Consider the following 14,359-nt stretch of genomic DNA (forward strand, 5'->3'; position numbering starts at 1 on the left):
TTTAGAAATTATAACTTGTCAACTAATGCTGGATATGCACTTTTCCTACTATTTTACCAGTATCTCAAAACATGTTTTCAAATATCTTAGAAGCAACTGATTAAAGAACCACTAAAACCAATACAAATATGATAGAGGGTATAGCAATTACAACTCTAATGGGGATCATCTTTCACTTTTTAAATACTGGTGATTTGTAGGGAAATTTAATGTACCTCTTTAAAGTGCTTTATACATTAATAAGCCTGATTGAACCAGAAGTATGTAATGTTTTGGTAAGACTGAAGACTCATTGAACACCATATACCACTCGACAATTGTCTCCTTGTAAATTTGTAAATTAAATATCATTCTAATAAATCCAACCAAGTCCCCATATTTTCAGCAACAGTTTATACATAGTTCACATTAATACCTACAAAAGGTGCTATCATAGCTCTTGTTTATGGATACTAAGTCTCCTTTCATTCATTCGTTCATTCAGGCAGCCCAATAACACTTCCTTCACAAACTGACAACATTATACACAATATAATTGTCAGGGTGACAGTGTTAAAGGCGACAAGATCTACACGGACCAAATGCGTCTACCAATTCAGAACAGGGCTCAAGAAACATTTTGTTAATTACACATCCCCTTCCACACCTGTGAATGCTGTTTTATTACATGGGGAGGGTAGAAAATTTTGTAATAGTTAGTAACATTGTGAACATGGGAAATTTGAATGGGCTGATAAAAAGAATGGTAACAGCTACATAAACTGTTACCACAGTTACTCCATAATTACAATACCCTAAGAATGTATCCCATACAGAATCTGCAAGTTTAATGGAGGAAACACTTTACCACACACCATGTGATGACTAAGACAATGTAAAACTACAGCAACCGCTAAAACTTCTTTAAGATAAGTGGACTGCAGGTGAAAAATGGAAATACCAACAAATAAAATGAAAAAGTAAAACCTAGGGAACTGCAGAATCTGTAACACAGAATGAATAAAGTTCAGTTGCTACTGCAACAACAATGGTATTATCACTTAACCTAACACGTTAGACAAACCTGCCTGCATATTTATGACTACAGTCCTATCCCACAATCACACTACTTTAACAACACAGTAAAAATTGTGTCTATATCCATGCACAAGCAAACAAACCCAATATTTATTTCTCTTCAACACACTTTGTGAACACACGATCATACCTGCACGGCTTGTGAAAGTACGCACAGGAATTTCAAAACTCCAAGTGCATTTAATCTACAGTCAAAACAAAAAGCTAATGCACGTGTATTTTTTGTGTGGTGATGAGAGTGCATGTAATACTATCAGCCAAATGTTACCCATCTTTTGTACACAATGTCACCTCCTGTGGGGGAAAACACTTCAATGTGAGCAAATTGTAATGCCCTCCAATAAAGTTGGTACCATTCATTTCAAAAACAAAACAAATGATACACGTTGTTGTTGTCTTCAGCCCTGAGACTGGTTTGATGCAGCTCTCCATGCTACTCTATCCTGTGCAAGCTTCTTGATCTCCCAGTACTTATTGCAACTTACATCCTTCTGAATCTGCTTAGTGTATTCATCTATTGCTCTCCCTCTACGGTTTTTACTATCCACGCTGCCCTCTAATGACAAATTTGTGATCCCCTGATGACTCAGAACACGCCCTACCAGCTGGTCCTTTCTTCTTGCCAAGTTGTGCCACAAACTCTTCTTTTCCCAATTCTATTCAATACCTCATTAGTTATGTGCTCTATCCATCTAATCTTCAACATTCTTCTGTAGCACCACATTTCGAAAGCTTCTATTCTCTTCTTGTCTAAACTATTTTCGTCCATGTTTCACTTCCATACATGGCCACACTCCATACAAATACTTTCAGAAACGACTTCCTGACACTTAAATCTATACTCGATGTTAAATTTCTCTTCTTCAGAAACGCTTTCCATGCCATTGCCAGTCTACATTTCATATCCTCTCTACTTCAACCATCATCAGTTATTTTGCTCCCCAAATAGCAAAACTCCTTTACTACTCTAAGTGTCTCATTTCCTAATCTAATTCCCTCAGCATCACCCGACTTAATTCGACTACATTCCATTATCCTTGTTTTGCTTTTGTTGATGTTCATCTTATACCCTCCTTTCAAGACACTATCCATTCCATTCAACTGCTCTTCCAAGTCCTTTGCTGTCTGTGACAATTACAGTGTCATCGGCGAACCTCAAAGTTTTTATTTCTTCTCCATGGATTTTAAAACCTACTCCGAACTTTTCTTTTGTTTCCTTTACTGCATGCTCAATATACAGATTGAATTACATCAGGGAGAGGCTACAACCCTGTCTCACTCCCTTCCCAACCGCTGCTTCCCTTTCATGCTCCTGGACTCTTGTAACTGCCATCTGCTTTCTGTACAAATTGTAAATAGCCTTTTGCTCCCTGTATTTTACCCCTGCCACCTACAGAATTTGAAAGAGAGTATTCCAGTCAACATTGTCAAAAGTGTTCTCTAAGTTTACAAATGCTAGAAACATGCCTTTCCTTAATATAGCTTCTAAGATAAGGGGGTTGGGGAATGGGAGCTGGCTGTTGGCAAGAGATATGCTAGGAGAAGAAGATTTTCAGATAGTTTTGCTATTGGTGTTTACAATAGATATGACCAACTATCAGAGTCTAGTGGAGAGGAATCTCTAGTAGCTGTAGATGCAGCAAGTATGCAGCAGACCTCAGTAGTTACGGTGGCTAGAACAGTTGCAAAGTCGAAGAGGAAGAAGAAGGTTCTGCTGTTAGGTAGTTCTCATGGCAGAGGTGTAGGCCAGCAGTTGCAGGAAGTACTGGGGACTGAGTACCCGGTCACCAGCATTGTGAAGCCTAATGCAGGATTGGCTCAGGCGACTTAACATAGAGGGAGTTATGTAGGGACTTTACTAACGAGGATCAGGTAGTGATTGTGGGTGGGGCAGGTAATAGTATTGATAGGGATGGGGAGTATGACATAGATGGTGACCTGGAAAAGATAGCCACTCGGACTGGCAACACTAATGTGCATTTCGTGGAACTGTTTCAGCGCCATGATCGGCCTCATCTTAATACAGCCCTCAGGCGTAATAACATGAGACTTGGGGGTGTGCTGATGACAGAAAGCATGGGTCACATTTCAGTGGTGTCTGTTGAGTGTATCAACAGGACAGGTTTCACTACACATGGTCTGCACCTCAACAGGTATGGGAAGGGGAGGTTGGCAAAGCTTATAGGTGACAGCATAGGTGGGGTTGGTGGGATCACTCATGGGAAAATTCCTGCAGTAGTGAGTGTCAGAGCTGCTCCTTTTTTAGATTGAAGTCAGCTGACAGGTATTCCTGCTTAAGGGAAGTCTCTCTAACAAAGGAACCACTTTTGACAAAGCTTAGGTACCCGAGTAATGAGGGAGTTAGTATATTTCATCAAAATATACAAGGTATTAGAGATAAAGTTAGTGAACTGCTTATAGATGTTGACTCAAATTATTGGCATATCTGAACACTTCTTAAATAAGGAGATAATTGAGAGGCTTCCTTTACCAGGATACAGGTTGGCTGGCAGCTTTTCGAGGAGCTCTTTGCGGTGTGGGGGAGTAGCCATGTATGTGAAAAACGGCATCCCATTTGAGTCAATATATGTTTCAAAGTACTGCACTGAAAAGGTGTTTGAATGTTGGGCAGGTGTAGTTAAATTTAACGGAGCTAAACTTGTAACTGTTGTTATTTATAGATCCCCAGATTCCGATTTCACAACATTTTTGCTAAAGCTAGATGAGGTTCTTGGTTCACTTTATAGGAAATGCAAAAAGTTCGTTATATGTGGTGACTTCAATATTAATCGTATAAGTGATTGTGCAAGGAAGAGGATGCTGGTAGACCTCCTTAATTCATATAATCTTATGCAAACCTTATTCTTTCCAACGAGAGTGCAAGGGAACAGTAGAACAACCATTGACAACATTTTTGTTCATTACTCATTACTAGAAGGGCATTCTGTTAGCAAAAAGGTGAATGGCATTTCAGATCGTGATGCACAAATTTTAACTCTAAAAAGATTTTTGTGCTGCAACACGTGTTAAATATAGTCATCAGCTGTTTAGGAAAGCTGATCCAGTCGCTGTAGAGACCTTTGTAAACCTTATCAAGGAACAAGAGTGGCAAGATGTTTATAGTGCTGATACAGTAGACGATAAATATAATGCTTTTCTCAAGACTTTTCTCATGCTCTTTGAAAGTTGCTTTCCGTTAGAACGTTCAAAACAGGGTACCAGCACAAACAGGCAGCCTGGGTGGCTGACTAGAGGGATAAGAATATCTTGTAGAACAAAATGGCAATTATATCAAAACGTTATAAACAGTCAAAATCTACATGCAGCAGCCCATTACAAACAGTATTGTAAGGTGCTTAAAAAAGTTATTAGGAAGGCAAAAAGTATGTGGTATGCAGATAGAATAGCTAAGTCTCAGGATAAAATTAAAACCATATGGTCAGTCGTAAAGGAAGTGGCTGGTCTGCAGAGACAGGTCGAGGATATAGAATCAGTGCGTAGTGGGAATGTCCGTGTTACTGGTAAGTCGCATATATGTACAGTATTTAATAATCACTTTCTGAATATAGCAGGTGAACTAATTAGAAACCTAGTCCCAGTAGGGAATCATATAGCGCTCTTACAAAAAAGTGTTCCGAGACTTACCTGAAATGCTCCTCCATGATACTGACAAGAGGGAGAGTGAGTTAATAATTAAATCACTAAAGACCAAGAACACTCATGGATATGACGGGGTATCTAGAAGAATACTGAAGTATTGTTCTATGTATGTTAGCCCAGTACTTAGTCATATCTGTAACTTTTCCTTTAGGAGTGGTCGGTTTCCTGAGCGATTAAAGTACTCTGTAGTGAAGCCACTTTATAAAAAGGGAGACATTGATAATGTTGACAATTTTAGACCATTTCTATGCCATCAGTGTTTGCTAAAGTTATCGAGAAGGTTGTATATACAAGGTTACTTGAGCATTTAAATTCACATAATTTGCTGTCAAATGTTTAGTTTGGTTTTAGAAATGGTTTAACAACTGAAAATGCTATATTCTCTTTTCTCTGTGAGGTTTTGGATGGATTAAATAAAAGGTTGCGAACGCTAGGTGTTTCCTTTGATTTAACGAAGGCTTTTGACTGTGTTGACCACAAAATATTACTGCAGAAGTTGGACCATTATGGAGTAAGGGGAGTAGCTTACAATTGGTTTAATGTCGTTCATGAAATAAGTTCATGGCGCGTGGAAAATAATTTGATGCAAAATCACAGTAAGACTCTGTTTTTACAGTTTCTAAATCACAATTCAACAGGAACCGATATTTTGATCAGACAGAATGGGCTTTATAAGCGAGACGGAACAGTTCAAGTTCCTAGGTGTTCGGATAGATAGTAAGCTGTTTTGGAAAGCTCATGTCCAGGATCTTGTTCAGAAACTAAATGCTGCTTTATTTACCATTAGAACAGTATCTGAAGTAAGTGACACATCAACATGAAAAGTAGTCTACTTCGCATATTTTCATACGCTTATGTCGTATGGTATTATATTTTGGGGTAATTCTTCTGATTCAAAAAGGGTATTTTTGGCTAAAAAACAGGCTGTTCGAGCTATATTTGGTGTAAGTTCGAGAACCTCTTGTCGACCCCTATTCAATAGTCTGGGAATTCTGACATTGCCCTCACAGTATATATTTTCTTTAATGTCGTGTGTTGTTAGCAATATTAGCCTATTCCAAGAGTTAGCAGCTTTCACTCAGTTAATACTAGGCAGAAATCCAATCTGCATGTGGAATGCACTTCCTTGACTCTTGTGCAGAAAGGAGTGCAGTATTCTGCTGCATCCATTTTCAAGAAGCTACCACAGGAACTCAAAAATCTTAGCAGTAGCCCAAGCTCTTTGAAGTCTAAACTGAAGAGTTTCCTCATGGCTCATTCCATTCTGTCGAGGAGCTCCTGGAAGAGCTAAAAAATTAAGCAAATTTGAGTGTTACGACTTGTCACCTGAATATGGTTTTTATATTTCATTTTATCTGTTTCTAATATCGTGTTATAATTTCATGTATTGACTCGTTCCATGACCATGGAGACTTCTCCTTGATTTGGTCCCACGGAACAAAAAATAAAATAAACAAATAAATAAATCGTAGGGTCAGTATTGCCTCACGTGTGCCAACATTTCTACGGAATCCAAACTGATCTTCCCCGAGGTCGGCTTCTACCAGTTTTTCCATTCGTCTAAAGAATTCGCGTTAGTATTTTGCAGCTGTGACTTATTAAACTGATAGTTCAGTAATTTTCACATCTGTCAACACCTGCTTTCTTTGGGATTTGAATTATTATATTCTTTATTATATTCTTGAAGTCTGAGGGTATTTCGCCTGTCTCATACATCTTGCTCACCAGATTGTAGTTTTGTCAGGACTGGCTCCCCCAAGGCCGTCAGTAGTTCTAATGGAATGTTGTCTACTCCCGGGGCCTTGTTTCGACTCAGGTCTTTTCAGTGCTCTGTCAAACTCTTCACGCAGTATCATATCTCCCATTTGATCTTCATCTACATCCCCGTCTATTTCCATAATATTGTCCTTGTACAGACCATCTATGTACTCCTACCACCTTTCTGCTTTCCCTTCTTTGCTTAGAACTGTGTTTCCATCTGAGCTCTTGATATTCATGCAAGTGGTTCTCTTTTCTCCAAAGGTCTCTCTAATTTTCCTGTAGGCAGTATCTATCTTACCCCTAATGAGATAATCCTCTACATCCTTACATTTGTCCTCTAGCCATCCCTGCTTATCCATTTTACGCTTCCTGTCGATCTCATTTTTGAGACGTTTGTATTCCTTTTTGCCTCCTTTTACTGCGTTTTTATATTTTCTCCTTGAATCAATTAAATTCAATATTACTTCTGGTACCCAAGGATTTCTACTAGCCCTCGTCTTTTTACCCACTTGATCCTCTGCTGCCTTCACTACTTCATCCCTCAGAGCTACCAATTCTTCTTTTACTGTATTTCTTTCCCCCATTCCTGTTAATTGGTCCCTTTTGCTCTCCCTGAAACACTGTACAACCTCTGGTTTAGTCAATTTATCCAGGTCCCACCTCCTTAAAATTCCCACCTTTTTGCCGTTTCTTCAGTTTTAATCTACAGTCCATAACCAATAGATTGTGGTCAGAATCCACATTTGCCCCTGGAAATGATACACAATGGACAGGAATATAGCCTTGTTTCTTCCTGATACTTGTAGCATGGGACAGTCATTCCAGTTTACTACATGTGTGGAGAAAGTATATAGTAAAGTTTGATTATAGAGAAGCTTAAGTACCACTTCGTCTGACTACTGAGGAGATCAAGACCACCTGACAATAAGCAAAATCAGCGTTTTTCAAAGACCTGAAACTGATGATTTAAAAGGAAGGAGCTAAGACTCATGAGCAACATCACGCTTTTTCAGTCAAGAAATGAACATCCTCCATATTTTAGTAAGCTTTCACACAGTATACATTAATGGAAAAGTACACAAAAGGCCCAATCAAGCTTATCTGCAGATATAAACAGCAAAAATCAAACAAAGGGGGGCTCCCACAGTTTGAGCAGATTTTTAAAATAATATTTCATTAGTTTTAAGCGTTTATGTTCAGCTTCTCTACCAGAGGGGAAAACTGCTGACCTTTTCATACAGTCAATTTTATAGTTTACCTGAAGTTTTACTACGTAATTCGTACTTATTACACTGTAAATACAAATAATTTTATGAGATTCTATAGGACAAATATCCTGATCTTATGAATTGTGAAGGCTGACTACCATCATGACTCTTATTATCTGAATACTAAGTGGAGGGAGGTATACAAGGACACCTACCTGGCGCTCCTCCATAGTATCCAGCAGCCTGATACGCATATGGCTGGCCGTATGGTGGCTGTGGTTGGGCAGGCTGGGTCGGCTGTGGTGCTGCACCAGGTTGCTGTGGAGCCTGTGGCTGAGGTTGACCTGGCTGTGGTCCTCCAGGACCAGCTTGCCCAACCTAAAGAGAATACAGAAAACAATTAGCACATCCATGCACACTGATCTACATTAAAATATTGTGACAGTTCAAAATATGGTCATTTCCATAGGATGTTTTAACAAAGGCTCTTAGACAGTAAGGTTTAAAAATGTAAAAGCTATAGCTTTAGTTCATTTCTCACTGCAGTTTTTTAAATAAAGTATTAATTACATCAGGCTTAATGGAATTGTATTTAAATGCACACACAACATGCAAATTGTGAATTTAATTCTTCTCATGGTGGCAAAATTACATCTTTAGGTTTTGTGTGTGTGTGTGTGTGTGTGTGTGTGTGTTTTAAAAAATCACAAACGGAGAATGAAATGTAAGCAAACACAATTCTGCATTATTAGTTTTTAAAAAATATTTTCTTCAGAATGCTTCACAGAAAAGGATTAGCCTGGTGGCAACTGTTTGATCAAAAAAATTTCACAATAATTTAGAGGTTGGGATTCATACAATTTTTGCTGTAGAAAAGAGCAGGTTTTCTAGGGACCAACTTTTTTGGTTTGCAATGTCCCTTATTGTTACTCACTGTTTAACTGGCACCAAAAATCAAGATTTACACAAAACAACTAATTTTCAATTGTTATAGAAATACTGCTAATCTTAAGGTTTTTGCAACAGTTCCTATAGTTAAATTTTAAATAGAAATTCCATCAACACAGTCATCTGTGAGACAACCAGGCATGTAAGAGGAGGAGGAGGAGGAGGAGGAGGAGGAGATTAGTGTTTAACGTCCCGTTGACAACGAGGTCATTAGAGATGGAGCATAAGCTTGAACTAGGGAAGGAAATTGGCCACACCCCTTCAAAGGTACCATCCCAGCATTTGCCTGTAACGATTTGGGGAAATCATGGAAAACGTTAATCAGGATGGCCAGACACTGATTTGAACAGAGGTCCTCCCAAATGAGAGTCCAGTGTGTTAAGCAATGCACCACCTTGCTCCAGTAGATGTGTAAGAAATACTCAAGTGAACATGCTTCGACCTGATGTCAATGGAGCATGGCATCAAACTTCAATACCAACACACATTACAAGCAGAAGAACATTAGCTAAGTATTACTTTAAACTATCTGACTGATTAAACATCTTTGGGAAATATTGTGAAAATAATAACTATGTAATAATGTCCTACGTTTTGAATTGTGCTGCTGACATTGCTAGAATAAGAGTATCTTGCTCTTTCATAAGTCCCAAAAACAATCACAAACAATGAGTGATGCAACATAATTCATCAAACTTTACTACCCTCATACTTCAATTTAACATTAACCAAAATGTATTTCTACTAATGTTCAAGCTTTCATGTGTTCACAGTTACAGAAACAAGTTAATATGTTCATTCATAATGATTGTATGAAAAAATATAAACAAATCTAATTTTCTGATAATCATACCAAATAAGTAAGTTCTGCTCACGTCACAAAATTCTATTTTTTAATTTCATCTCTCAAAATATGGTACAAATTATATATTAACTCGTTTTGCAGAAGTAAAGAAAGAAGTAATTGAATTGTTGAACTGAACAACTCATTTCACTACCAATTACAGTGACCTTTGTATTTAAAAACATGTGCCTGAAAATTAGAAGTATTTTGCCACCCAAACTGTCAACTGAATGTAAAACTTTGCATTAAAATTAAAAGCGTTTGGAACAATTAACCCACTGTAGTGTTTACTACGAACACTGGCAGATTTTTGTAGCCAGCAGGCCAGTCTTCTGTCAGATTCTGAGATGGAATATTTTCGTGATCAGTCCTAACGATGTGATAATAAAGAGTATTATTTAACATGGTGCATCTGTAAACTTTATTATTATACATATCACACATTAAAGTCTGTAGATCAGAAGAATTTCAGGTTATCGATGAGAATCAACTGTTGCAGCAAAGAAAAATGGTTCAAATGGCTCTGAGCACCATGGGACTTAACATCTATGGTCATCAGTCCCCCCTAGAACTTAGAACTACTTAAACCTAACTAACCTAAGGACATCACACAACACCCAGTCATCACAAGGCAGAGAAAATCCCTGACCCCGCCGTGAATCAAACCCGGGAACGGGAAGCGAGAACGCAACCGCACGACCACGAGCTGCAGACTGCAGCAAAGAAAAACAGAAGTATTTTTACTTCACTTAATTACCCCCCTGCCTGATAAACTATTCCCAATATTAGCAGTTGTTACAAATAGAAACAAATTCCTTTACATTTCAGCAGATTTTGAAACAGCGTAACTACAGTATTCGCATATTTTGTAAAAATAAAAATGAGCAACTCAGCTTGAAAGATTCACAGTTATGTGACATATTTTGAAATGTTATGCTCCCTGCACATTCGTATTTTCTTATGCAAACTCAGAACAAACTGTTTCCATTGTAAGACCTCACAGTAGTCTGCAAGAGAATGACTTCACACATTTCTTTGTGTTGGAAGTAAGTTATCTTATTGTTGATTTTTCCCTGCCTTTTTATGTAAATTTTATTTCCCTGTTAACTCCTCATTTCCAGACAAGTCACCATGCTGGTTAGAACTTTTGGATAATACATCTGATTAAATGCACAAACTGCTGCTCAGAACTATACCACTGAAACAACCAAACAGCAATGTGAGTAGAACCTACCACTTTTAATCATACTCAGTACTTTCTTTTTTCATATAATTGCTCTTCTGGAAGCTTTTACTGAGATGACTTGGCCTTAGTTTTAATATGATATCCCTACATCTTTACTTCATAGGCACATATGCTCAATTTGAATGGTTTTAGACATAAGGAACATACGTCAGCTATTTCCGTGCAAATTCGTTTGATACAGCTTTATATACAGAAATCAATTTGGGAACATATTTTGCTGCCATAGGCTTAATTCCTAAAATGCTCCAGTCACAAACCCCCTCAGATTGACTCAGTAATTAGCGATAATTTTCTTACATTTTTGTTTTCGTTTGTACTGGGACATACCACCATGAACCTTTTAGAGGTAGGTGGCTTGCACAGGTAGGTACCATATGCCCAGATCAGAATAACAAACTGATTGACATCTAGCCGTTTGCATGGCTGCTACCATAGCAACAGCCAATCAGAGAATGCCCTTGGCTGCACCATCTGTTCCATTCACTGTTGTCAAATTTCTCTGCTACAGCAGAGAGCAGCTACTTTACTGTAGCCACTTGCAGACGACACTCATGGCCAGTAACTTAAACAGTTTTCCGTTTCATTATATGCTTTGTTTCTCTGTGTGGTGAGTTTATTTTGTGCTACAAAATGTCTGAAGCTTGTAGTGGAAGTGGGCAATGAAGTAAGGATGCAAAACAAAGTTGAGCAATCTGCTCAACGTTTTGCACAGTCAGACACGAGTTCGTGTGCCTGGTGCAGGAATCTTATGGGAAAGAGACAGGCAATGGTGCAACTCTACTGCCTCTAATGAAGATGGCTGAGAGAACTGCAGACGCTTCAAAGATGTATAAAAATACTGTCATCAACCATTGTAAGGAAAAATACTGTGCACATGGGGAAGAGCCTGGATCATCCAAACTATGGACATCCAGTAAAAAGAATACAAAAACACTAGTAACAAACTTGCACTCTCTTCAACAAGACGCTGTTTGTCGCCACAGATATAGATATTACAAGGGAAAAGAACATCCAACTACAAAAAAACTGTGCTCTACTCTTCTTGAAGTAGAGTTATTTTGTGGCAGCTAGACTCCTTTGTTAATGGTTGTCAGAGCCCTTGGTTTTCAGTACAAAGAAAATTAATGGACGGAAAATTATGAGGGAGACAGCCTTGGCATTGCCAATTTTTAAGAAATATCATTAAAATGCAGTTTTCAAACACTATGTGGCCTGATGAAACTTGGATAAACACCTTTCATTCAGTCAGCAATGACGTGACAGACGACAGCATACTGGGAAGTTCTGTTCACAGGGGAAAAGGTGCAAGACTTATTGTTTGGAACTGCATCTGGTACAGGTCTCTTCGTTTACATATATATATATATACAAACATGGGGAGATGTAAGCTTAGATCAGTCACCTGTTGTCATAATGGGTAATTCCCTCATACCACTGTTAGGTGCTCGGCGACCGCCAACTTGTTTGTCCGAAGATCACAAAATGGACAACAAACATATCAGGGTCTTGACACAGACATGTAAATACTGGGACAGCGTCGTTAGAGAGGCTATCAAAATTCATACCAGGGATGGACTCATCAACTGAGATAGCAGCTACAACCTCAGCAGGGCATGGGAACCAGCACTGAGTCTAATTAAAAAGACACTCAGCAAAGGAAACAAACAGGTGACTAGGGTGGAAGAGCAATTACAACACCACCACCACCACCACCACCACCACCACCACCACCACCACCACCACCAGACGCAGACGTCTCACCAACCACTGACGCGGGGGCGCAGAATGCTTCGCAAAGGGAGGAGATTTAAGACTGCCGCCCACCCCCAGGAGCTCAGTTTGTCAGCGCACCTGACGATTGCAACATGTCTGATCGCCGAAATATTGTGCCTGTTGGGACACTACGGACCAGCAGTACACCCATGGACTGTTCCGAGCATTACAAAACTTAACTCTTTTAGTTATATACAACAGTAAATAATATTTTTAGATATGTTAAAAATTATGAACTCTGTTTTTAAACTTTTTAAAGATTGCTATATGTTTTTCACCAAGAAGCTACTGAACATAATGACCTGATTTTGCTTCCTTCTGTTGATATATGTAATTGCATACACCCCAAATAATTTAAAAGCTTCATGTTATTTATTTTTTGAGATATGAAGGAAAAGAACCAACTGAGATGAAGTGCAGGAAATGAGCGAAACATTGCTAATGTGTTTATCATAACTTTTTGGTTGTTTTAATGTAAATCAAGAGCCACCAACACAGTACACTGTCCCTTCAAATGATGACTGGTTATCCATCTTTAGTCTGAGCTTTCTCCTTCTGCCTCTTGTTGTTTCTAGATTTCTTTTCTCTGCTGACTTTATTCACACTGTATCCACTGGGTCCAATTTAATTTTACAGAAAGTTCCATACTTAATTACTTTTGTTTACCTTTCATGCCTTCATTGAATGTAATTACTGCATCATCATTAGTTGTAATTTTAATAATAATAATAATAATAATAATAAAAATAATAATTTTCCCACAAAATCCTGTTTCTAAATTTTGCTGTTCAGTGCCTCATTAACATATTTTGTATTAGCTCCAACACATCTTTTTACAAGCTCTCTGGCAAATAAATTTAGCACAGGCTTAATAGCTTCCATCACTGCAGGTGGTGAAGTATTTTTGTGCCTAAAGCTGTGAACAGTTCCTTCATATACTGTACATCGATACAGACACAATGCCTCATTGCCCTTGGGACAAACATAATGCATTTGCTTGGAATTAGAAGAGCATTTGCAGTATCATACAGCACACAAAGGCTTTCATGTTAAAAATGGAATCTTGATTCTCTCTCATTGCATTCCCACAAAATGAGGTTATTGTATTTATTGCAGCATCTGTCAGTCTACATCTACATGACTACTCTGCAACTCACAGAAGTGCCTGGCAGACAGTTCTTCAAACCACCTTCAGGGGGCAGACATTCTTCAAACCACCTTCAGACTATTTCCCTGCCATTCCACTCTCTTAATAGTGTGCAGGGAAAATGAATACTTAAATCCTTCTGCATGGACTATTTTATCACAATGATCATTTCTCCCTATGTAGGCTGGAGACAATAAAATATTTTCACATTCAGAGGAGAAAGTTGGTGATTTGATATTTCACGAAAGATCTCACCCCCAACAAAAAACTATTTTAATGATGGCCATACCAACTCGCATATCGTATCAATGAAACACTCTCCCACACTTCGTGACAATACAAAATGAGCCTCTGCTCTTTGAATTTTTCTGGTCCTCTGTCTATCCTATCTGGTACAAATCCCATGCAGCACAGCAACACTATCAGAGGATAAATAAGTGTAGCATAGGTAGTCTTTAGCACACCTGCTTCATCTTCAAAGTGTACTGTCAGTAAAACAGTCTTTGGATTGCCTTCCCCACAAAATTATCTAGGTGACCATTGTAGCTTAAGCTACTCCTAACTGTAATTCCTTGGTGTTTGGTGAAATTGACAGCATTTAAATTTGTGTGATTTATCGTGTAGTCAAAATTTGACGTATTTCTCGAATAACTTAAATTTACTGGATTTTTTCCTTACTCGTGTGGATGACCTCA

The 14,359-nt window shown here is 38.4% G+C and overlaps 1 protein-coding gene across 6 annotated transcripts in view; it reads right to left on the reverse strand.

Moving 5' to 3' along the window:
• LOC126195067 (far upstream element-binding protein 1) overlaps nucleotides 1–14,359 on the reverse strand; it is an 81,816-nt gene that overhangs the window by 6,326 nt on the left and 61,131 nt on the right. For all 6 annotated transcript variants that reach the window (XM_049933517.1, XM_049933516.1, XM_049933514.1 and 3 more), the window contains one exon: nucleotides 7,922–8,084. In XM_049933517.1, coding sequence (XP_049789474.1) covers nucleotides 7,922–8,084 — 163 coding nt within the window. The remainder of the gene's footprint in view (nucleotides 1–7,921; nucleotides 8,085–14,359) is intronic.

The sequence above is a fragment of the Schistocerca nitens genome, chromosome 7 (assembly GCF_023898315.1).
Source record: "Schistocerca nitens isolate TAMUIC-IGC-003100 chromosome 7, iqSchNite1.1, whole genome shotgun sequence".
Lineage (NCBI taxonomy): Eukaryota > Metazoa > Arthropoda > Insecta > Orthoptera > Acrididae > Schistocerca > Schistocerca nitens.